Here is a 24,318-nt window from a genome sequence, read left to right as displayed (position 1 = left end):
TTAGTTCATTAATTTTTACTATACTACTATTTAAAATACCTAGTCTCGCAAATGTTATAGAGTTTTCTATATCTGTTAGTAACTGTACTATAATATTTATACTTATACTTAATTGATCTAAAATATTTCTAGTTATAAGAAAATCTTCAAAATTAAAAATAAACTTATTAAGGTTTGAACGAATAGATTCTAAACCAGAGAAAATTACTTCTTGGTTACTTTTTATGAGAGAAATGGTATTATTAAAATTCTCTACAATCTCAGTCGATAATGAAATTTGTTTATTAAGTTTAGTTACAATTTTATTTTGGTTACTTTTTAGTTCTTCTAGTGCGCTATCATAATGTTTTGCGTCTTCTGTATCTAAGTTTCCTGTGATACATTTAATTATTGAGCCTAGTCCGTCTATAAGACCTCTTTTTGCCCTGTGATCAGGTAAGAGTGATTGGAGTTTTTGTTCAGCTAGTTGTAGCTGGAAGAAAAGGACGCGATCAAAATTTTCTAATTCGGAATAATAAGGACTACTAAGGCCGTCTTTAATTGCAGCTGTCACATTTTGGTAGGAAAGTCTTAGAGTATTAATTTCTTTTTGAATTGGTTCTAAATTAACATAATGGATAAATGAATGAGTACTAGATTTAATTTTTGCAGTGCCTAATTTATAAGGAAGTATTCCGGGATTATCTTTGAGATTCGTAAAGGTGATTTCTTTATTCTCGACTTGTTGAAGGCCCAGGACCATCATCGTTGTCATTAGGAACCTGTAAGAGTTTTTTCCGGTTAGTTTTTGGTCGTCTTAAATTTTGTTTGTGTAAAAGTCTTTTTGGAGTAGCAACTTTAATTTTTGCATCTTCAACAACTTTATCTTTCATAAATTTGGGATTAAGTTTATTTCGTACCAGAGTAGTATTTTTCCTGTAAACATCACTTCCTACTTCGTATGTGAGTGGTTCATGTCGATCTCTATTATTATATTCGATACTTTTGTCCTTTTGTTCGATCAATTTTTTATTAAGTTCTTTATAGATTTCTTTGGTCCTATCTCTTAATCTATCTCTTATTAAAATTCTCTACAATCTCAGTCGATAATGAAATTTGTTTATTAAGTTTAGTTACAATTTTATTTTGGTTACTTTTTAGTTCTTCTAGTGCGCTATCATAATGTTTTGCGTCTTCTGTATCTAAGTTTCCTGTGATACATTTAATTATTGAGCCTAGTCCGTCTATAAGACCTCTTTTTGCCCTGTGATCAGGTAAGAGTGATTGGAGTTTTTGTTCAGCTAGTTGTAGCTGGAAGAAAAGGACGCGATCAAAATTTTCTAATTCGGAATAATAAGGACTACTAAGGCCGTCTTTAATTGCAGCTGTCACATTTTGGTAGGAAAGTCTTAGAGTATTAATTTCTTTTTGAATTGGTTCTAAATTAACATAATGGATAAATGAATGAGTACTAGATTTAATTTTTGCAGTGCCTAATTTATAAGGAAGTATTCCGGGATTATCTTTGAGATTCGTAAAGGTGATTTCTTTATTCTCGACTTGTTGAAGGCCCAGGACCATCATCGTTGTCATTAGGAACCTGTAAGAGTTTTTTCCGGTTAGTTTTTGGTCGTCTTAAATTTTGTTTGTGTAAAAGTCTTTTTGGAGTAGCAACTTTAATTTTTGCATCTTCAACAACTTTATCTTTCATAAATTTGGGATTAAGTTTATTTCGTACCAGAGTAGTATTTTTCCTGTAAACATCACTTCCTACTTCGTATGTGAGTGGTTCATGTCGATCTCTATTATTATATTCGATACTTTTGTCCTTTTGTTCGATCAATTTTTTATTAAGTTCTTTATAGATTTCTTTGGTCCTATCTCTATGTTTTTCTATGTAGTTATTAATTAGTTTTTGGTTTATATTTATATCAAAAATTTCTTTAGTGTTAATGTGGCCATTTATAATATCTATCGGCTTTTGTTGAGTTACGGAGTGTATTGAGTTATTATAGCCTAAAATAGCATAAGGCATTTGATTTAAGATATCAATTTTTCCATCAGCTTTACTTCTAATTATTCGTAGATGTTCTATTAGAGTGGAATGAAATCTCTCTATAGCTCCTTTAGATTGGGTACTGTTTGTAGTAACATAATGAGTTTTTACTTTATGTATGTCGAAAAATTCTTGTACAACAGAGTTTTTTAATTCTGTGCCTCGGTCCATAGTTACAAGATCAGGAATTCCATGGTGTGTCATGAAGGTTAGAAAAGCTTTTACGATTTCAGTACTTGTCAATGCTGAAAGAGGGTATGCTTGACCGTATTTAGAAAATGTGTCTATTATAGTAAGAAACTTTTGGCCTTGGCTTGAAAAAGTGTCTGCAAATATTATTTCGAATGGTTTTGAGGCTGTGGGAGTAATCATTAGTTTTTGATTTGGCGGATTACGATCATATTTATTTACTTGGCAAATATTACAATTATTTATAAAATCTGTTACATCTTGTTTTATTCCTGGCCAATAATAGGTGCGTCTGATCCTAGTTTCTGTTTCTAGAATACCTCGGTGATTGGTTTTTCCTTCGTGAAATGACCTTATTTTTTCATGTTGTTCATCTTTGTTTACTATATCTTTTAAGATGCTGTTACATTTTATTAACTTGTAGGCAGAATTTTTAAAAGTGTTTTTTAAAGTTTCTAATATTTCTGGTATAAAAGTGTCTTCCTTGAAGTACACAGCGTATTTGTATTTTGGGTCAATGTAATTTTTAAATATATTTATAGTTTCTTCTACAATATTATTTTTTGAAATTTGGATATAAAGTCTTTTTCTGTTAGGAAATATTTTTTCAATTTTTGGTTTGACGGCTGAGTGTAAAACGAAATCAATTACAATTTGGTGATCAAAAACATTAAGGTGCTTATCAGAAATGAGCATTCCTAGTATTGGATCTTCTAAACTAGTATGTACAGTTTCTCCGTCATCATCATCATCATCTTCTTCTTCAATATCGTTGTCTTGGTTATTTCCTTGTTCTGTGTTTTCTTCGTTAATGTTGTCGTCGACATTTACAGCCATCGAATTGCTATCATCATCGTCGTTTTTCGGAGTTTTATTAATTTCTTCCATATATTTTAAAAATTCATTACAATGAATCTCTATTCGAGATAGGGAGTCTGCATTTGCATTGCAACTTCCTTTCTTGTATTCAATTATGTAATCAAATTCCTCTAATTTTAAACGCCATCTCACTAATCGTGAGTTCGGTTCTTTAAGAGACATAAGCCACTGTAAGGGTTTATGATCTGTCATAATTTTAAACTGTCTTCCAAAAAGATAAGGTCTAAAATACTTAGTTGCCCATACTATCGCGAGAAGTTCTTTTTCTATAACACTGTAGTTTTGCTCGGACTCATTTAATGTTCTCGAGGCATAAGCTACTGGTTTATCTTGACCATTTACTAATTGAGATAATACAGCTCCTACTGCTACATTACTTGCATCTGTAGTTAAAATAAAATCTTTATCAAAATCTGGATATTGAAGTATAGGTTCATTAATTAATAGATTTTTACAATCTTCGAAACATTTTACAAATTCTGGAGTGTGTTCTATCGTAGCATCCTTTTTTAAGCATTTCGTTAATGGTTTAGTTAATCTGGCAAAATCTTTTATAAATCTCCTGTAATATCCTAGCAATCCTAAAAATCCTTTTATTTCGCGTGCAGTTTTTGGAATTGGGTATTTGACAATTGCATTAATTTTATCTGGGTTTGGCTTCACACCTTCTGTAGTTACAATGTGGCCAAGATAGGCTACTTCCTTTCTGAGAAATTCACACTTATCTAGTTGTATTTTAAAATTATTTTCTTGCAAACGTTTAAAAACTTTGTCTAAATTTACAATATGCTCTTGAAGTGAGGTAGAAAAAATAATTATATCGTCTAAGTAGACAAGACAGATGTCATCTTGAAGACCTCGCAGAATATCGTCCATAACTCTCTGAAAAGTTGCAGGAGCATTCTTGAGCCCAAATGGCATACGAACATATTCATAATGACCATTCTCAACATTGAATGCTGTCTTGGGAATATCGTCTGGGTGCATCTCAATCTGGTGAAAGCCACTAGCTAGATCAAGTGTACTAAAATAGTTGCATCTGCCTAATTTATCAAGTGTATCGGTGATATTTGGTAACGGATATTTATCTGGAATTGTTTTTTCGTTCAGCTTCCTATAGTCTACAACAATTCTCCATTTCTTTTTTCCTGACGCATCTGCTTTTTTTGGGACAACCCAAATGGGACTACTGTACGCTGAATTACTGGGTCTAATGATTCCTTGTTCCAACATTTTGTTTATTTGACTATTCACTTCTGGTTTATGAACAAAAGGATATCTATACGATTTACTATAAATAGGTAGTTCATCCTTAGTTTTAATAACATGTTTAACTCTATTGGTAAATGTAAGGGGTTTATCTTCGCTATGAAAAAGATTAGAGTATTTATTGCAAATTCTTAGAATATTTTGTTTTTCTTCAGAGTTCATATGAGAGGTACGGATTAAATCTTCGATATTAATATTCTCTGTTTCATCGGCAGGCACTATGTCTGCATGGAATAATTCATGACAATTTTCGTCAAAAGGGACAGTATCGATTGGAGCATCTAATGTGACAAAAATTTCATCTTGGGTTCGGTTAAAGATTTCTACTAGGGCAAAACCGTCTATTGCATTCGAAAGACATGCAGGGATTACACATTTTTGGATTGTTTGATCAGGGATAAATATACATCCTGATTTTTGGGAAACTGGAATTTTGGCTACACTACAAGATAAGGGGTCCAATTTTTGTTTGAAGATTATCTTTAGATCAGATTTATAGTATGTTATCGGGATACTGGAATATGGAGTAGTTAATTGGGAATTTACGAAATCCAACTTAGCGTTTAGATATTTTATATTATCTAGTCCTAAAAGACCATCAAAACTTCTATGAAAGTCAAAAAGGTGGAATTTAATCTTACCTTCCTGATTGAATTCTGAAAAGATGGGGATTTCTGCACAAAAGTCCTTTTTTGTACTTTGAAATACTGCAGAGACAACAAAGGGTTCGTAATAGATAAAATTTTTATAAAAGAAGTTAGCTTTTTCTGGATTTAAGAAAGATTTAGAGGAACCGGTATCTACCAGTAATTTTAAGGGAGGATTGTGAATTTGGATATAAGGCAGTTCTCTTTTATTTGTGGAAAAATTTAATTCTATTAAGTCTGTTGATTTTGAAAGAGGCTGTCTTGAAAATTTTGATTATGCTCTTCGTTAGCATCATCATAAGCTGCTTGATCAGGGGTATTTTGGGTATTTTGATCAATATCGATGGATTCGTACTCGGTATTATACAGTTCTTCGAATGTGAAGTTTTGATTTGGATTTCTGGGGTTGTGGAAATTATTTCTGAATCCTGGTGTACTATTTCTAGTATTCGTACTCATAGGAGTAGATGTATTTGGGGCAAAATTGGGATTTGGTCGCCAAGTATTATTTTGAGCTGGCTTGTTAAAGGTTTGGGAATTATTTTTGAATTGGGGAGTACTATTTCTAGTAGATGTACTCATTGGAGTGGGTCGGTTAGGAACAAAATTTGGGTTTGGTCGCCAAACATTTTGAGCTGGCCTATTAGAATTATTTTGGAAATTAGGCTGAAAGTTTTGGGGAGTGTTATTTTGGAAATTAGACTGATAGTTTTGGGTATTGTTCCTTTGATACTGATTTGATTGCGAAGGTTGAAAATGTTTATCATTGCGAGGATCTGTTTGAGAATTTGGATAAAAGTTATAGTTTGCGGTTCTAGATCTGTTACTATTATTATTATTATTGAAATTTTGACTCTTTTGGTAGTATTTAATGTTATCTTCTTCTTTAATGAATTGAACAGCTTGTTCAATGGATTTCGGCCGCATTGCCCTAATTATGGGCCCTAAAGGTTCTCTTAAACCCGCTAAGAATGTTTTTAGTGCTTGTTTATTAAAAAATTCTCTTTTATATGTGCGCTCCTGACCAAGATGGTGTAAATCAATATAATTACATATGGAATTTAATAAATCGAGCACCTTCTCATGAAACTGATAAGGTGATTCGTTTGGTTTTTGTTTTAAATTAACAAGATCTTGATTAAGGCAATTTTCATCTCTTTGGTCGGCAAAATTTAAAATTAATGTATTTTTTATACCATCCCAATCAGTATAGCCGCTAATAGCAATAATTTCTTCAGCTCTTCCTTCTAGTTTATTTAAAATTCCGTTCAATAGCAAACAATTTTGAAAACTACTAGGGTTATTTGTATCGAAATAATGCCTTAAGATAGATTCAGTTGCATTTATGAATCTGTAGAGTTTATTTATATTTCCATCAAAACGAGGAATAATCGCCAAATTGGCAATATCTAATTTAGGTACAATAATAGTAGTATTTGAAGTACTTGGTGAAGTCATCCTATCTGTATTTATTACTTTTCTTTCCTATATAATAATCTATCAAAAAATACAATAAAATAATAACTAATACTACACTTGACTATTATTTTCGCAAAAGGATTCAATAGACAAGAGGAGTCTGATAAAAATGAACAAAAAATTTTTAGCTTACCACATTTATGCACTTCTGCTTGTTCCTGGAATTCTGGATGTCCGAATGGAGCCCAAAATCACTGACAGTTTAAAAGTTTATGAAAAACGGAAACCCGGTTCTTTTTTCGTTTAAGAGTTAAAACCCACGAATATCCTCAATGGAATTCGACGAAAAATCCTACTGACTGCGCCACTGATAGTTTCTGCCTTTTCGGAACGATTTTTAAAAACAATTTTTAAAAATACAAGTGCGAGAATTTACTTTATTGCGATCTAATGGTTACAATATAAAAAATGCGACTTTACTCTACAAAGAAATATATCAGACTGAATTATATTCAATGAAATGAAATACATTACACATTTGAAAAATAAGCAATAATACACAGGTTGCAGTTTGGAAATAAGGTCGACCATAGTTCAGGTGCTGACACATCGGATTCAGGGTATTGGCCTATATGGGGTCAATGGATATAACTCGGGTCACTCAAATGCAAGCTCTCTAAAACCATATCTGCAGCTGGATTCCAGTCACCACCAGAAGTTGATCGAAAATCTTAGAACAACAAATGAAGCTGGACCTTCTAGTTTCCAAATGCTACAGGTCAATAATACACAAAATCATGCTTTGCTAGAAAAGAATGGGCAAACTACTATAGCTTCTAATATTATATTCTAATAATTATAAATTTAATATTGTTAACAAATAAATAAAGATCATATTTCGTTGATATGGTGCAATATTTGTCTCGTGAAATAGCCTTGTCGAATATCATTCAAGAGAAAATTATTTACCATCAAAATTTTCTTCCGGTTTTATTCAAGTTTGTTGCCTTTTGGCAATTTTCGCTTATGAAATTTTGACAAAATCACGAGACGTCAGTCTCGTGATTTAACTGTCAAAATTAAAATTGCCAGACAACCAACTTTCATACCAGTCGAAAATATTGCCGGCAAAATTTTCTCTCTTATGATATATACGAAAAATAAACATTGCTTTTCGCTTAAATTAAATGTTCTTACTACTAAGAGGCAGGTGGATGGCAGCTTTAACTTGATTTTAAGCGGAAAACAATATTTATTTGGCAAATAAATTTTTTTTCTGTTTTCTGACTGTAGTAAAATGCATTTTGAATTAAATAAATTACATGCATTCTTCTTTTTGTAATAATTTTAATTAAAAAAAACCACATCGACTACGTCATCACGCTCAGATGGATGACGTCACTAGTATGATAATATATGCCTAAAAATCGTAATTTAAAAATAAAAATCGACCTGTTTCGGGATTTATCTCCAAAATCGCCCATTCTCGAGAAAATGAATTTATTTCAACCTAAACCTCACTGTATAATTATTATTATTGCGTATATAGCACCACCTACTATTACTTTAATTCAAACGAAGCGTAAAACTAATAATTAATTAGCGAAACGACCATTTTTTTAGTCGCTTTTATTACGCTTGTTAGACTGCCACTGGTCATTTCTCGATGGTTAATGTCAATTGCATGTGGAAAACTAACCACAGCATAATTAGTATCATCGTTAAAGGGCGTTAACTACAAAGATACCATGAACATTACCACCGATGTTTAAACAGTGGCGTAGATTGTTAGTACCGATGGGAAACTGGAAAATTTTTGTTATTGGTACACCAATATAGTGAATACGCAAAGTATTATAAACGAATTAAACAACATATCAACAACAACGGTGAAGAAAGTTGTAACAGAAATAGCAAAAGATACGAAATTAAAAGTACCTACATGTATATTAGATAATACAAAAATAATTTGCAAAAGAAACGAAAACTTAGAGACCCATAGAAAGGCGGAGTGGCAGTAAACATGCGAAAGAACCTTCTAATGAAAAAATCCAACGAATACTTTCTACCCCTTTTTGTAATATGTACTTGGACAAGGACTGTGGTGATAGCATAGAGTTCTGTGTAACAAGCAAAACAAGTTAATTTATGTTTGATTTCTTTTTCTTTTATATTTTCAAATATTTTTAATGTTGATATAAAACTTTGTTCAATATCAAATAGTTGCAATAGTTTTTTTTCTATTTTCATGTATCTATTCGTTTTTGCATATTGCGTCGTTCGTATTGGCGATGTTAAGTCACAATGACGACCTCTCGTGGATTTCGACGGAACTAAAATTAAGTCCTTTTTTTTATTGCCCTGCCATAATGGGCGTTTTTAATGTCAAATCGTTAAAATCGTTGTCAGTATTTACGAAAATCAATATAATTAATAAATTTGAATACAAAAGATTTAATTCAAAGCTTACAAACCTTTTATAAAAAGTGTTCTTATTTGTATGTTGTGTTGCCGAATATTTGGAGTTTTAGGACGAACACGTTCTTTTTTTTTATTTTTTTTATTTGATTGTTAACAGCGTCAACCACTCTGGGTTATTAGCTGTACTATCATTGATACATATGGTTACTTAAATCTAATAGCATTTTGATTATTACATAAGTTCACATTTAGGTAACAGTATCATAATTTGCAAATTAAGAATGGGGTTTGAAAAATGTTAACAGTGGTTAGAGTTTGTTTAGTTTGTTTAAAACGTTAATGTCTTTCAAATAATTAAACAGATGTGTAAGCTTACAGTGTGGTCCTAAGACTGCTTTTATACTGATAGGTATTAAGTGTTTTTGTCTTTCACTAATGTATTTGGGACACTCTATTAATATATGTGTTACAATGATGTCGCAATTACAATAGCTGGCGATTCAAGTCTATCTCACACCAAGGTTCAATTGAGGGCTTTAAAATTCCATTCGTTTTCCCATTTGTTTATCACTTTTCCTTTAAGGAATGATTTGTAATTGATTCTATTGATGCTGGTAGATTAATCGATGGGACTACTAAAATTTTTCACTTTATTGATTTTCGAAAATACTGACAAAGATTTTAACAACGATTTAGCATTAAAATCCCCCATTATAGCAGGACCATAAAAAGAAAAAAGCCTCAATTTTAGTTCCGCCGAAATCCACGAGAGGTCGTCAGGACCGGTCATCAGGACCTCTCGTCTAGGACATCCCGTTGTGCCACTTCTTGCTTTCTTTACTTATTTCCCCACTATCTCAATGTTGTATTCTATTGATAAATTAATTCTTAGATATGTATATCTATAATATCTATAATATCATAAATTACAATAATTATTGTATTCAAAAAATTATAAAAAACACATGTTAAACTGTAGGATAAATTTTTAAAATATGTATGTATAATTTGTTTATAAAAATACGATTACAAAACAAGTACAAAGTCAAAAACTCAAATATATAATACAAAAATTATTGATCTTTACACTTAGTTTGCACCTTGCAATAATTTACTAAAAATTAGGTAATTAAACTTTTGCAAAACACATAAAGAAGCACAAATATAATGGTGGCACACAACGAAACTTCACCAAACACAAAACATGAAAAAATCGTCTCCGTTACCTTGAGATACTCTCGATTCTACGGCATTGGTGTTGATAAAAGTAAAGCTGGGAATCATGTAACTGGTTATAATTAGCCGTAGATTTCGTGTCGTTTTAGATAGCAAAATGAGCAGCTGTCTGTACCTGTATCTACTTCTACCTACTTCAGGTGCGTTTTCTGTTAATGCTTTTACCAGATAAATCGAATCCATTGCCATCATTATCTCTTTTTCCGATCCGCTAACGCTCAGCTGATGACTTTTAACATTAGAAAAGTTTATTGATGTATTCCTTATTCATCATTTAGGGGTAGTAAAAACGAATTCAGTGTGCTTTTGACCCCTTACGAACCCTTTATTTTTCCAAAAACGGAAAATTTTCCAAAAAATTTCACAATTTTTTTTACAACAAAAAAAGGGATCAATATTATTTGAGTGTAACTTACTTACTTTGGATGTTAAATACTTTAAAAAAAAATAAAAATAAAGATTTTTTCAAACATTTGAAACTTGTAATGAGCTTTTCCCGAAAAGTGCTTGATTTTTTGGTTACTTCTCGTTGAAATATTCAATTTGGAATTTGACGAATCAGAACTTAACTTTTTCATTAGCGGCAACTTTGCATCTGTATCTACAGAGTTCATATTACACCATTTTTTTTTTCACTTTTTTATAAGCTATATTTTTGTTAAGAATATTTTTTTATAAAATACTTACTACTTTTTGAGTTATTTGCGAAAAACCAGCTAAAAACGTTTTTTTTTTGTTAATGCGCATAGTCACTCGCAAATAACTGAAAAGGTATTGACTTAGTGAAAAATCTCTATAGAACAATAGTTGCTTAGAATTAGACACTTTATCCAATCCCGGACTTATTTTGAACGTATGTGTTTCACCAGTAATATGGGCGAAACTCATCCCCAGGGCAAAATCACACATGCAATATCACTTTTTTTCTTTGACATGTTAGCTGTACGCGAAATTTCATGTCAATGCAAGCGGTTATTTAAAATTTGGAGGTTTTGCAATAATATTTTGCCGTGACTGAATGGACTACTATACGCCCACGCCATCTTGCCGTGCTTTTTAATCTACAAACAACTAGGTAGATGATCTTGATCTATATTACAGTCTATTAATATTTATTACTTTTAGAAGGAACTCGATTTGCCGCTACTAGGCTTTTAAGTACAACTAAATCAACTTAAGATATTCATCTACATTATGTCCACGCAAAATTTATTTTAATTTCCTTCCTGTATTAAGTAATAATGAACAGCATAATGTGAAGGTTAAATTTGCAAATTTTCGGCAATGTACAAGGCTATGTTTCGTTAAATAATGAAATTTACATAAGATTTGCATAGCTCTGTTTTGGTTTATTAAATATGCATATATTACTGAATTCCGCATACAGGGTGGGTTAGAACTATCGGGCCATAAACTAAAATCAGGTTATTTGGATCAAAATATCCCCATTGGACCAATAGGTACACGAAATGCTAATAATTTTAGGCACCATAAGAGTCTATAACTTAAATAGTAGAACGTGAAAGAAAACGTATGATAACTATGCACGTGCAGTCACATTTTAGAGGCACATGCCTCGGCAATGGCGCATCAAACTTTCCACCTCTGAAGTCTGGAGGGGATAAATAAATTAAAGAGTACCCTACGCAACTCCCAGAATTCAATTCTTTTCATGTTTTAAATTCTAGGTGATTAAAGAATAACACTCAGCGCCAACCCCTTCCCCCTCCCTCAAAAACAAAAACGTAATTTTTCGTTTTTATTTTTTTTTAGGTGGAATGCAATCTATTTAAAATTTTCAAAAAATTCACACGCATAGAGGCTTTTACATAATAAGTATATTTTTTATAGACCCTTATAGACAAGGCGAAAACTGCGGGTTCGTTGGGAAAATATTCCCATGTTTGCATAACTACATTCGTGAGATATCCCAGAATAAGGTTCAAGAAGTCGCCCACGTGAAAAGTGGGCCAAATTTTTTTTAATCAAATTGCAAAAATCAATATTTTTGGCCCGGACAATTTTTTTGTAGGTTTTTTGGAATATTCTGGAGGAAAAAGGTCTCCTATAATTTTTCTCTAAAGTTGATCCTTTTCGAGTTATAAGCAATTAAAAATTGAAAAAAAAACGAAAAATGGCGATTTTCAAGGTTTAATAACTCGGTAAAAAGTTATTATTATGAAAATCAGAAAGTGACTAAATCAAAGTTTAATGCCCCCCTACAAGATCTCAAAGAAATTTTTGTCATTATTTTATTACGAAGCTGTTATTTGTAAGTAATAATATTGAGCGCCATGTACATGGTAGCCGGCCGTAAATGCTGAGTGCGAGAGAGATGCCACCCCGCCAGTCCAATTGTGCATCTTACTTGCACTCATATTTACGGCAGCCTACTACTTGCATGGCGCTCATTATTATTACTTAAAAATAACAGCTTAGTCATAAAATAATGACAAAAATTTCTTCAGGATCTTGTAGGGGGGGGGGGGGCATTAAACTTTGATTTAGTTACTTTCTGACTTTCATAATAATAACTTTTAACCGAGTTATTAAGCCTTGAAAATCGCCACTTTTCGTTTTTTTTCAATTTTAAATTGCTTATAACTCGAAAACCGTCAACTTTATGGTCCAAAAAACCTACAAAAAAATTGTCCGAGCCAAAAATACTGATTTTTGCCATTTGATTAAAAAATATTGTTAAAAAATTGAACCACTTTTCACGTGGGCAACTTCTTGAACCTTATTCTGGGATGTCTCACGAATGTTATTATGCAAAAAAATCTCATGGGAATATTTTTCCCAACGGACCCGCCGTTATCGCCTTGTCTAGTAGGTTGAGATGTTTTTTAAGGGGATGAGTACGTAGTTTCTGCTTCAATGCTATTCAAATAGGATTAATTTTTTTCGAATCCTGAAAAAACTAATAAGTATTTTTGAAAAATTTAAACGCAAAAAGAAAGATTACGTTATTAGCGAGGGCCGAAAGTCAATGTTTCTTTTATTAAGTTACAGGGGTGAAAATCTAAGAGAAAATTTAGTGTGATTTTTAATTTCAAATATCTCATTCAAAATAAACTTTTTATTTATTCTAAGGGACTTTCGTTCCTCGGTAATAATTTAGTCTTTCATTCTGCGTTTAAATTTTTCAAAAATATTTATTGGTTTTTTCAGGATTTGAAAAAGATTAACACAATGTTCGTGGTAATATTTTCCAAATCTATATTTGTCATACAACGCACTCAGTCGAATAGAATATTGTCAGCATATTGTCAGTCAGACAGTGACAATTTTAAATATTTGACATGGCATCGGAAATATTTTGAGTTGTTGATTAAATAATATTGATATTGTATTTGATAAATAATAATTGATTTAGGACGTAAACTTAATAAAAAGTTATTTATTGTTTATTATTGATGGAAGATCAAAAGCAGAAAATACACCAGGATATATTTCAGTGATCCAAGTATTTTGTTGTTAAAGATATTCAAAATTGTAAGCGTTTCATAGTAACAATATATTATTAAAAAATCACTTTATCACTTTTCCTCTTTTCTCGATTGATTATTAGTTTTGTTGTACAGTAGATAAATTATTACAATCACTGAATACATAGTGAAAAAATTATCATATTAATTAACTGAATTAATAATTAAGGCAATTAATTATACAAGACCGTCGGTATTGACGGTCCAGTTAGCTGAGACGCAGTCGATCGACAAGTTTAGTGGATTTGCGATTTGCGGTCGCTGGATCGAGCCTCAGCTAGGTCATGAAATTAATAAAAGGTCAACGCCGTAGTTATATAAAACTTAATAGAGTCTACGACTTGGTCTGGAATAAACTGGCGTCTGATCGGTCTATGGAGGAGCGGTACGGCAAGGGATAAGGGCTTGCGGCTTGGTGATACTCCTCCATAGATCCCTACCGAAGGGCGTTGACGCCTAAGAACGGTGGGTATATATATATTGTTGTGATCTTGATTATTGATATGAGATGATAATTTTATATGTCATTTAATTTAATCAATGCATTACTAATAATCTAATTAATTTACCAGATCACATATCAATATGTTTTTAATCTCAGGGCTATTTATAAAATTAATTACTTACATACGTGGCTTCTAAGTATTTCTTAATGGTTCCTAATCAGGATAGGAAAGAAAAGAGTAAAATAATAACACATATGGGTTACAATTGTAATCAAAATATTGTTTATTTTATTTAAATGGCAATCACTGCTTAATATTTGCTATATCTTATTATTCTTAAACATAACATTTACACATGGGAATCTTATTTCCTTTTGATTTCCAATTTGAAAGTTTTTATTAACATTTAACTATTATGATTTATCAGCAACAATTCTATTTAAGTTTGATGAAGCTTTTCTGATATTATTGATTATGTTTCTTCAATTTTAAATGTGGTATTTACTACGAAAAACCCATACATTCATGTCCAAACAAATGAGACTGACCTTTTTCTGGTGCACTGAGAATGTCTTCACACAAGACCCGTTTCCTGCTATCCTTGGCTGCAATCAAAACCTCGTCCTGGCTTCCAGTAATGTTCTCCTCTGAAACTAACTCGTATAGCTCTCGTTTCCTGCTTCTGTCATGATGCTGTGTTCTACCTTTTTCGAAACTGCAATCAGCTACCGGGAACTCTTGGCTCAAGGAGGTTCTTTTACTCTCAACCTGGCCTACCTCTCGTTCTACGATAGATACTCCACACTCACGGAACTACACCGGCTTTCTCACTCTCCGTACACTACCGTCTACTACTCGACTTCACTTCTCGACAGCTCAAAACATTCTGATCTCTATTTGTCATTCATTCCCCTACTTTCTAAATATCCCTTCCAGATTCACAAATCAAACTTCCACCACCAACTCTCATTCGCAGTATTCCTCAAAACCGATTTTTAAACTTTCTAAATATGCTTAATGGATTTCAAAGAAAATAGTTAATTCCCATTCTAAAATTACTTTCTACTATATACAAATTTTAATGACCTATTCTCTATTTCCACTTAGTCTTAATTAGCATCGGCTAATGACCGATCCTTCCGCGAACAACGATAATGACCTATTAACGATTTCACTTGAGTCTTATTTAATCACTTCTTAAAATTAAATATAACAATTTGTTGTATACAGGTTGTTCTAAATTTATATGCCCGTGGTTGAGAAAATTGAAAATATTTTATATTAAATTGAAATCTGTCTATAATTATCAAATTTTAATTTTCATATCAAATAGAAATATAACAAATCCCCGCCTTGTATTCGATAAAATTTATCTGCATTTTTAAATAAATTTTCTCGAGGCAAAACCAACTCCCTGTATATTTCCTTACTTTAATCTACGTCTTATATCCTAACTTACTATCTACTTCATGTAATTCTGTCTTTTATTCGTGATATTTGTATACATCGTGAATATTATAAATTCCTCGGATCTTTTCCGAGTTCCTGTGCCTCAACTCATAACTATTTATCCCATTTTCATTATTCACGATATACGGGCCTTCGAAAACAGGCATCAACTTTGCGCAAATGCCCCCAGGAAGATTTGATACTCGTAATGCCCTCACGAGTACTTTTTCACCCTTTTGGAAAGTCACTGGTCTTCTTTTTCTATTTTGTTCCTGTCTTTGGATATATTTTTCGTTGCTTCGCCGTAATCTTCTCTGTACGGTTTCAATCACCTGTTGATATTCTTTTGGCTCTTGGTCTTCCCATGGCCTTATCGGCAGTACACCCTTCATGATGTATTCTGGGGTCTCTTTTGTTACTGTGCTCGGAATTGTATTTAGATACCTTTCTATTTCCACCATTTTCCTGTCCCAGTGGCGATGTTGACCATCTGTTGCAATGCGAAGAAATTTCGTCACTTCCTGTATGAATCGTTCCGAAGGATTACTCTGTGGATGCCTGATGCTGACAAAATTTGTCTCTATTCCTCGTTCTCGAAGTTGTCCCTTGAAACGATCATTTCGGAAATACGTTGCATTGTCCAGTAGAATCTTTTTTGGTGTTCCTACTATGGCTATAAAATTGTCTATTTTTCTTAATATTTCTTCCCCCTTTGTGGTGCGGCAACTATATAATTTTACGTATTTTGAAAACACATCCACCATTACCAGAATATGTTTGTTCCTTTTAGTGGTCATAATTAGATCGCTTAACATATCTATTGCTACAATGTCTAGTTTGTTTCGGGCTTCAATATTTTTGGCAACATTTTCGTTTTTGAAATTCCGACTCTTATATTTTTGACATACATCGCACTTCTGGGTAATTTCCTTTGCAATGCGGTAATCCTGTCGGCTTATGTAATTTTCCCTAAAAACGAGCCAAACTTTTCTGCTACCGATATGCCCATTGTCCTCATGTAATTTCTTTATTATCTTTTCGGCCAATGTCTGTGTCACTAAATATAGTTCCTTTCCGTCTATTCTCTTAAAATATATGTTATTTTCTACTTCCGCTCTTCTTTTTTCTCTTTCCTCTAGGTCTTCCTGGTTTGTCCTTATCTCATTTAACGAATATATCCCTTCTTCTTGTATTAATCTATTTAGTCCCACCTGTAGAGTAATTGTTTCCTTTTTTCCGGTGTCCTCATCCCGTGTTAGAGCGTCGGCTATTATGTTGTCTTTCCCTTTTATATATCGGAACTCAAAATCATACTCCTGTAATAATAGAATGCCTCTATGTATTCTATTATTTACTAATCTATTCTTCATGATATGTACTAAAGCTGCATGGTCTGTTTCGATTGTGAATTTTGCTCCCAATAAGTAAAACCTCAATTTGTTTACGCAATATAGTACACTGGCAAACTCCAATTCTGTAACACTATATTTTCTCTCATGTGTTTTAGTCACTCGAGATATAAAACATATCGGCACTTCTTGGTCGTTTTGTATTTGAGACAGAACTCCTGCAAATTTTTGTATGGACGCATCAGTTCGGAGTATAAAAGGTAAATTGTAAATGGGGTGGTATATTTTCGTTCCTTTTGCGAATTCTCGTTTTAATGTTTCGAAAGCTTCCTCCTGTTCTTCTTTCCAATTCCATTTTATTCCTTTTTTAAGCAATTTTATCAGAGGGATTTCCTTTTGGCTCAAATCGGGAATCAGCTTTTTAAAATAATTTATCGTGCCAAGAAAACCTCTCAATGTTTTCAAATTCGTTGGTCTTGGGTATTCATCTATGAGCTTGACTCTGTCTTCGGCTAATCTTACTGTTTTGGTGTCCAATTGAAAACCCAAATAAATGACTTCTTTTTGAAAAAATTGACATTTTTCAATGTTTAATTTCAATCCCGCTGTGTCCAATTCTTTCAGAATTATTTCTATGTGTTCCAGATGACTCTGAGTATCTTGTGAAAAAATTAATAAATCATCGATATAATGAACTATGAAATCTTCATGGCGATTCAAAATGGTATGTAGAGCTCGGACGAGTGCAGCACAAGCACTCTGCAATCCAAATGGCACTACCTTAAACCGGTAGACAATACCATCAATAGAAAAAGCGGTGTAGTTTCTACACTTTTCAGCTAACGGTATCAACCAAAAACTGTGTTTTAAGTCAATTTTCGAAAATATGTGTGACCCGGTGATTCTTCCAAAAATGGCCTCGATGTTTAGAGGTGATTCATATTGTGATACAGTGTGCTGGTTGATATTCCTGGCATCTAAACATAATCTCAATTCTCCATTGCTTTTCTTTACTATCACAATCGGGTTAACATACGGTGAATCACATCTTTCGATGATTTGATCTTCCAACATTTTATTTATTTCTTCTTTCACCTCTTGTCGATACTTGTATGGAATCGGGTAAGTCTTTGATCGAAAATTTCCCAAGTTTTTCACCTCAAATGAATGTTCGTACTTTTTCGCCACTCTGTTTTCCTCATTGATCAAATTTTCGTAGTTTCTTAACATCAACCGCAATTCTTTTTCTTTCCCTTCTCCACATATCAATTTTCTGTCTTTTTTTTCAGATTCTTCACACATGTTTACCGTGCATTCTGCATCCTCGTTTGCATATACCTCCTCTTCAAATACTACTGTTTCAATCATATTCTTTTCACTTTCATTTTTTAGCTTTATTTCTTCTTCTCCTGAGCTCGTCTCTTCTTTTGAGGAATCGGTTTCCTTTGTTTCTGATACTCTCAAACTTTCTTCTTCTGGGCTCAACTCTTCTTTTGAGGAGCCACAGGTTTCATTTTCTTTTATCCTTTTCCGACCTTTTCTCCTTTTTTTTCTTTGTCCTTGCTTCGCTGCCAAATTCATTTCCACTGTTTGTTCTTTACCTGATTCGTCCGTATTTTGTTTCTCATGTTCCTTGTCCTGTTCTTTTTCTTTTTCTTCTGTTAGTTTCATCGTATTATTTTTAAAATCTATCACTACATGTTTTTCTGCCAATTCGTCAACTCCTACTATCATGTCATGTGACATATTTGGCATTATTACACATTGTAGTGCATACATATTCTTACCCAGTCGTACCATTACTCGTATGCCTTCATTTATAGTTGCCAATGTCCGTTTGTTTGCGCCCACTAAATTTACCCTAGGTATTTTGTAAATTAAATTTGTTAAGTTAACTTCTTCTATTAGTTTTCTGTTGACCAATGTTATTTCAGATCCAGTGTCTATCATAATTTTAATTGGTTTCTCGTTGATAAATCCATCCACAAATTTTAAATTAACTCCATTTTTCTTTTCGTTGTTTCCTGCCAATTTAATAAACTCCTTGGGGTGACAAAAGATTCCTGTTTGATTTTTGGTTTTTAGTGAGCGCCGTCGTGAAAAGACGCCGGTTGCTCATCGTTGTTTATATTTTCGTCATACTGTCTCTCTCCGTCATATTCATCTGTCTGGGTATTATTTACTTCTCTTCTATTTTCTCTTGGTCTGTCGGATCTGTTTCGGTTTTCTCGATATCCCTGTTCATTTTGTCTACCATTATTTCTGTTTTCTTGATTTGAGCGTGTGATGTTTCTATTCTGGTATTCTCGATTTCTATCCTCATTCCATTGCCTATTTCTTTGTTCATAATTTCCTCTTCCGTTGTCTCTATTTTCGTTTTCCCTTCTGGGATTAAAATCTCGTCTTGTATAGTCCCTCCTATTTTGATTTCTATCTCTGTAATCTTGTGTTTCTCGGGGCCTGTAATCTTCTCGCGACCTTCTTGATTTTCTTTCTCTTAGACGTGATTCTCTTATTTGTAGGAATTGGCATAAACTATCTATGTCTTTGTAATTTTGCAATGTGATATAGTCTTCCAGCGTTTCCTCGAAATGTCTTGCAATCAGTTCGACTAATTGTTCCGATGAGTAATTATATTGTAAATGTTTTGCATTATTGTAAATTTGCAAAGCATATGTCCTTTCTGATACACCCATCCTATCATTGTATTTCCCATTTTGCAATTCCTTGTTAATTTCCAATTGTTGGACCTTTCCCCAGAAATAATTCAAAAATTTTTGTTCAAATTGTTGCCAATTGCCGAATTCTTCTTCTTTACTATCGAACCATAGGCTTGCTTCATATTTGAGATAGTTTCTGATAGTTTCTTTTGCTGTTTCGAAATTTCCGATGTGTTGTATTTTCTTTTTCAGGCTATTTATGAACGGCACTGGGTGTAATCTTCTTACATCCCCGCCAAACCTTATCTTCACGTCATCTGTGCTATGTATAACCATTTCTCTTCTTTCTCCGACATTTTGTTGAGTATTGATTTCCGCAATCTTTCTTTCCACTTCTTCTATGTCTGCTTGAATAGCGTTTTGCAACTTGTTTTCCAAACTTTCCATTTCTTTTTTCTGGCAATTCGTTATCTCCTTTATTTTATTTTGAATTTTCATTTCTTGTTCTTTCATCTCGTTTTTCATTGTTGTCAAACATCCTTTTACTTCCTTTTCATACTTTCCTATGCGTTCCTCCATTTTCTTGTTGTTCTCTTCTATTGCTTGTTTCATTTTTTGTTGTGTTTCATCCATTTTTTGATCCAATTTTTGTTGTGTTTCATCCATTTTTTGTTGTGTTTCATCCATTTTCTTTGATGTTTCTTCCTGATTTTTATCCATTGTCCTTTTCGCTTCATCCATTGCTAGTTTTGTTTCTTTTTGATTGTCATCCAGTTTTTGTGACTGGAGTTGCATCAGTTGTAATAGTTTATCTATTCCTGATAATTCTTGCTGTTCTGATGCCATGATTGTCGTGTCTAAAATATCTTCTTGGTCTGAATGTTCTTTTTGTTTTTTGTTGTCCTTGCTTTGGCTTCTTGTCACAGACATTTGTTTTCAAGAAGTACTGTCCCCGCCAAATATGAAATTTTACTAGTATGTTACCAAGACGACTTTTTCTCACCCAAATATTATAAATTGTCAATAAATATATCAAATGTAATATCGTAAAAATAAAATATTAAATCAGTTATGTAAAATTTGTACCTAAAGAGATCTAAAATTTTATGTTATCAAATGTAAGTATCTCACTTTTTACCACAGGCATATAAATTTTCAAATACCGGCTTTACTCTTTCTATCCTTCAAATTTGCCACTAGAAATACTTTACAATGCCCTCCACGTTGGACGACAGTTGTTGTGATCTTGATTATTGATATGAGATGATAATTTTATATGTCATTTAATTTAATCAATGCATTACTAATAATCTAATTAATTTACCAGATCACATATCAATATGTTTTTAATCTCAGGGCTATTTATAAAATTAATTACTTACATACGTGGCTTCTAAGTATTTCTTAATGGTTCCTAATCAGGATAGGAAAGAAAAGAGTAAAATAATAACACATATGGGTTACAATTGTAATCAAAATATTGTTTATTTTATTTAAATGGCAATCACTGCTTAATATTTGCTATATCTTATTATTCTTAAACATAACATTTACACATGGGAATCTTATTTCCTTTTGATTTCCAATTTGAAAGTTTTTATTAACATTTAACTATTATGATTTATCAGCAACAATTCTATTTAAGTTTGATGAAGCTTTTCTGATATTATTGATTATGTTTCTTCAATTTTAAATGTGGTATTTACTACGAAAAACCCATACATTCATGTCCAAACAAATGAGACTGACCTTTTTCTGGTGCACTGAGAATGTCTTCACACAAGACCCGTTTCCTGCTATCCTTGGCTGCAATCAAAACCTCGTCCTGGCTTCCAGTAATGTTCTCCTCTGAAACTAACTCGTATAGCTCTCGTTTCCTGCTTCTGTCATGATGCTGTGTTCTACCTTTTTCGAAACTGCAATCAGCTACCGGGAACTCTTGGCTCAAGGAGGTTCTTTTACTCTCAACCTGGCCTACCTCTCGTTCTACGATAGATACTCCACACTCACGGAACTACACCGGCTTTCTCACTCTCCGTACACTACCGTCTACTACTCGACTTCACTTCTCGACAGCTCAAAACATTCTGATCTCTATTTGTCATTCATTCCCCTACTTTCTAAATATCCCTTCCAGATTCACAAATCAAACTTCCACCACCAACTCTCATTCGCAGTATTCCTCAAAACCGATTTTTAAACTTTCTAAATATGCTTAATGGATTTCAAAGAAAATAGTTAATTCCCATTCTAAAATTACTTTCTACTATATACAAATTTTAATGACCTATTCTCTATTTCCACTTAGTCTTAATTAGCATCGGCTAATGACCGATCCTTCCGCGAACAACGATAATGACCTATTAACGATTTCACTTGAGTCTTATTTAATCACTTCTTAAAATTAAATATAACAATTTGTTGTATACAGGTTGTTCTAAATTTATATGCCCGTGGTTGAGAAAATTGAAAATATTTTATATTAAATTGAAATCTGTCTATAATTATCAAATTTTAATTTTCATATCAAATAGAAATATAACAATATATATATATATATATATATATATATATATATATATATATAATTATACAAGTAATAGTTATCCAAGAACATTCAAAAGCCATCTTTAAAGTTAATGACGACATTGTCAAGTAAAGTTTACATACAGTCGGAAAAATGAAAGAATACCCATGAATCATGAACGATCACATCAATCACTTATTTTGTATTTGCTGTCTTTTTCTATAAATAACAAACGTTTGTTGCAGAAAATGACAGCAAATACAAATAAGTGATTTATGTGATCGTTCATGGGTATTCTTTCATTTTTCACGTCCTCACTATATTTGTTTATAAGCCAAAAAATTGTTTATAACTTTGAGGCGGCGTAAATAGTCCGATTTTAATTCTGTAAAGTGTATTAGATAGGTAGAGCGCTTCTTGATATGTAAAAAAATTATACCCTGTTCAACGAATATACGACTATTTTGGATTATCTCGACAACGAATATATTACTGTGCCAAATATGAAGAACGAAAGTAAGTTGCAAATCACGTTGTTGCTTATTGGAATTATTGACTTACTAGAGCCATTTACTTTCGTTCTTCTTATGTTGCACACTAAAATATTCGTTGTCGCGATAATCCAAAACAGTCGTATATTCGTGTAATGACATATAGCAAACTTCTAAATGGTCTACTTTTGGTTCAGAAAGTTTTTAAAAAATTTGAACTTGTTAAAAAAAATTAGATTGCAAAGTTATTATGCAAAATCTATTATGTCAATTTTAATGAAATTTGTTGGACGGATTAAGTCTGTTGTAAGAATTTTCTAAGCGAATTACGAAGTTTCTAAGTGCAACAAAAGTGGTTGAAAAACATTGAATAAAAACAGGCTTATTTTGCCCCCTGATTTTGTATTTATTTCTAGTTTGCAGAAAGGGTAATAATTTAGGACATTTTAAACCAGTCGTATATTAAACCGTATTTTAAACCGTTCATACAAAATTTAAGAATCTTTATTTTATTTCCGTACGACTTTGTTCCAAAATGAATCGTTTTAAAGTTATAAGCAATGAAAGTTGAAAAAAATCGATGTTTTTCGAAATTTTTAAATATTTTAATTTTTTTATTAATGTTCTGGGCATATTTAAGAAGGAGCATAAGTCAAGTATAATTACTGAAGTTGTCGTCTAATTTTATCTGCAAAAATCCGAATGCCACTTCTCACATCCACCTCAAAACAAATCCGCCCTGGTCTACAAAGGTATTCCTCTAAATCGAAGTAGCCTGTAAAAACCGATTACAATATAGAAGCCTACAACTGCCTAGACTACTTTATTTTATGTTTTACGGATAACTTTATGTTTTCTAAATTCGTCCTTTTTTGTTTCAGTATGGGCATTCCTGTGATTCGTCTATTCCAACAGGATGGCCATTGTGTCTCGGCAAATCCGGTATAGCCGTCCACCTAGGCCTACTAGATAAATCAAATGTGAGAAACAGAGACTGTTACCTTTGTGTTAGAAACCGAAGTACCCCAGGGTTAGAAGTTACGCTTTTTTGGCGACAACAGCAACAACTACATAGCCATACCATTGCCCAATTTAGGGATCCATCACAATCCTTAGATGACATAATGTGTTCGAACCTCAGGTAAGACTTTTTTTATATTTTTATTTCCTATTTATATATGATTGTGATCTACTTTGATTAATTAATCAATTAATTATCTCATTATTCAAACAAATCAAATATAAATAAATTGTAAATCTCAGGGCTAAATTATGCTATCAATACTTACTTTCGTGGCTTCAAAATATTTCTCAGTAGCTTCCCAATAGGGATAGATAAAATGGAATAAAATAATACACATATGAATTTTAATTAGAAATTATAAAAGTCGTTTATTTTATCTAACGGAAATAAATGTTTAATATTGCAAATTTTCTTTATTCTTCTATCTTTATTTTATCTAACAATTATGAAAATAGGAATCCTATTTCTTTTTATCTCCGTTTTTTAAATAATTAACTATGAATCTCTCTACCTCTGCTATACAGGATGTTCTACCTGTTCAAATTTTTTTGATATAAAAAAAAATTATTTTATCAATATTATTGTATAAAAAAAACAACTATAACGATTTATAAGTAACAAAATTGATTGAGGTTTGATGATTTTATAATAGTGAAATGTGTAGTTCAATATGTACTGTGGTATTTAATACGCAAAACCATACATTCATGTCTCAACAAAAAATAAAACTGACCTTTGCTGATGATTCGACAATGTCTTCAGACAAAACACGTTTTCCTCTCTGCTAGT

General features: G+C 32.3%; 1 protein-coding gene across 2 annotated transcripts in view; it reads left to right on the top strand.

Moving 5' to 3' along the window:
- The window catches only part of LOC114328735 (puratrophin-1), a 988,347-nt gene that overhangs the window by 475,021 nt on the left and 489,008 nt on the right, over window positions 1-24,318 (top strand). For both annotated transcript variants that reach the window (XM_050661949.1, XM_050661948.1), the window contains exon 2: window positions 23,387-23,646. In XM_050661949.1, the coding sequence (XP_050517906.1) occupies window positions 23,630-23,646 (17 nt within the window). In that variant the 5' untranslated portion in view covers window positions 23,387-23,629. The remainder of the gene's footprint in view (window positions 1-23,386; window positions 23,647-24,318) is intronic.

The sequence above is a fragment of the Diabrotica virgifera genome, chromosome 9 (genome assembly GCF_917563875.1).
Source record: "Diabrotica virgifera virgifera chromosome 9, PGI_DIABVI_V3a".
NCBI lineage: Eukaryota > Metazoa > Arthropoda > Insecta > Coleoptera > Chrysomelidae > Diabrotica > Diabrotica virgifera.
Note: the sequence above shows the minus strand (reverse complement) of the source record. Positions and strands in the feature narration are given on the sequence as shown.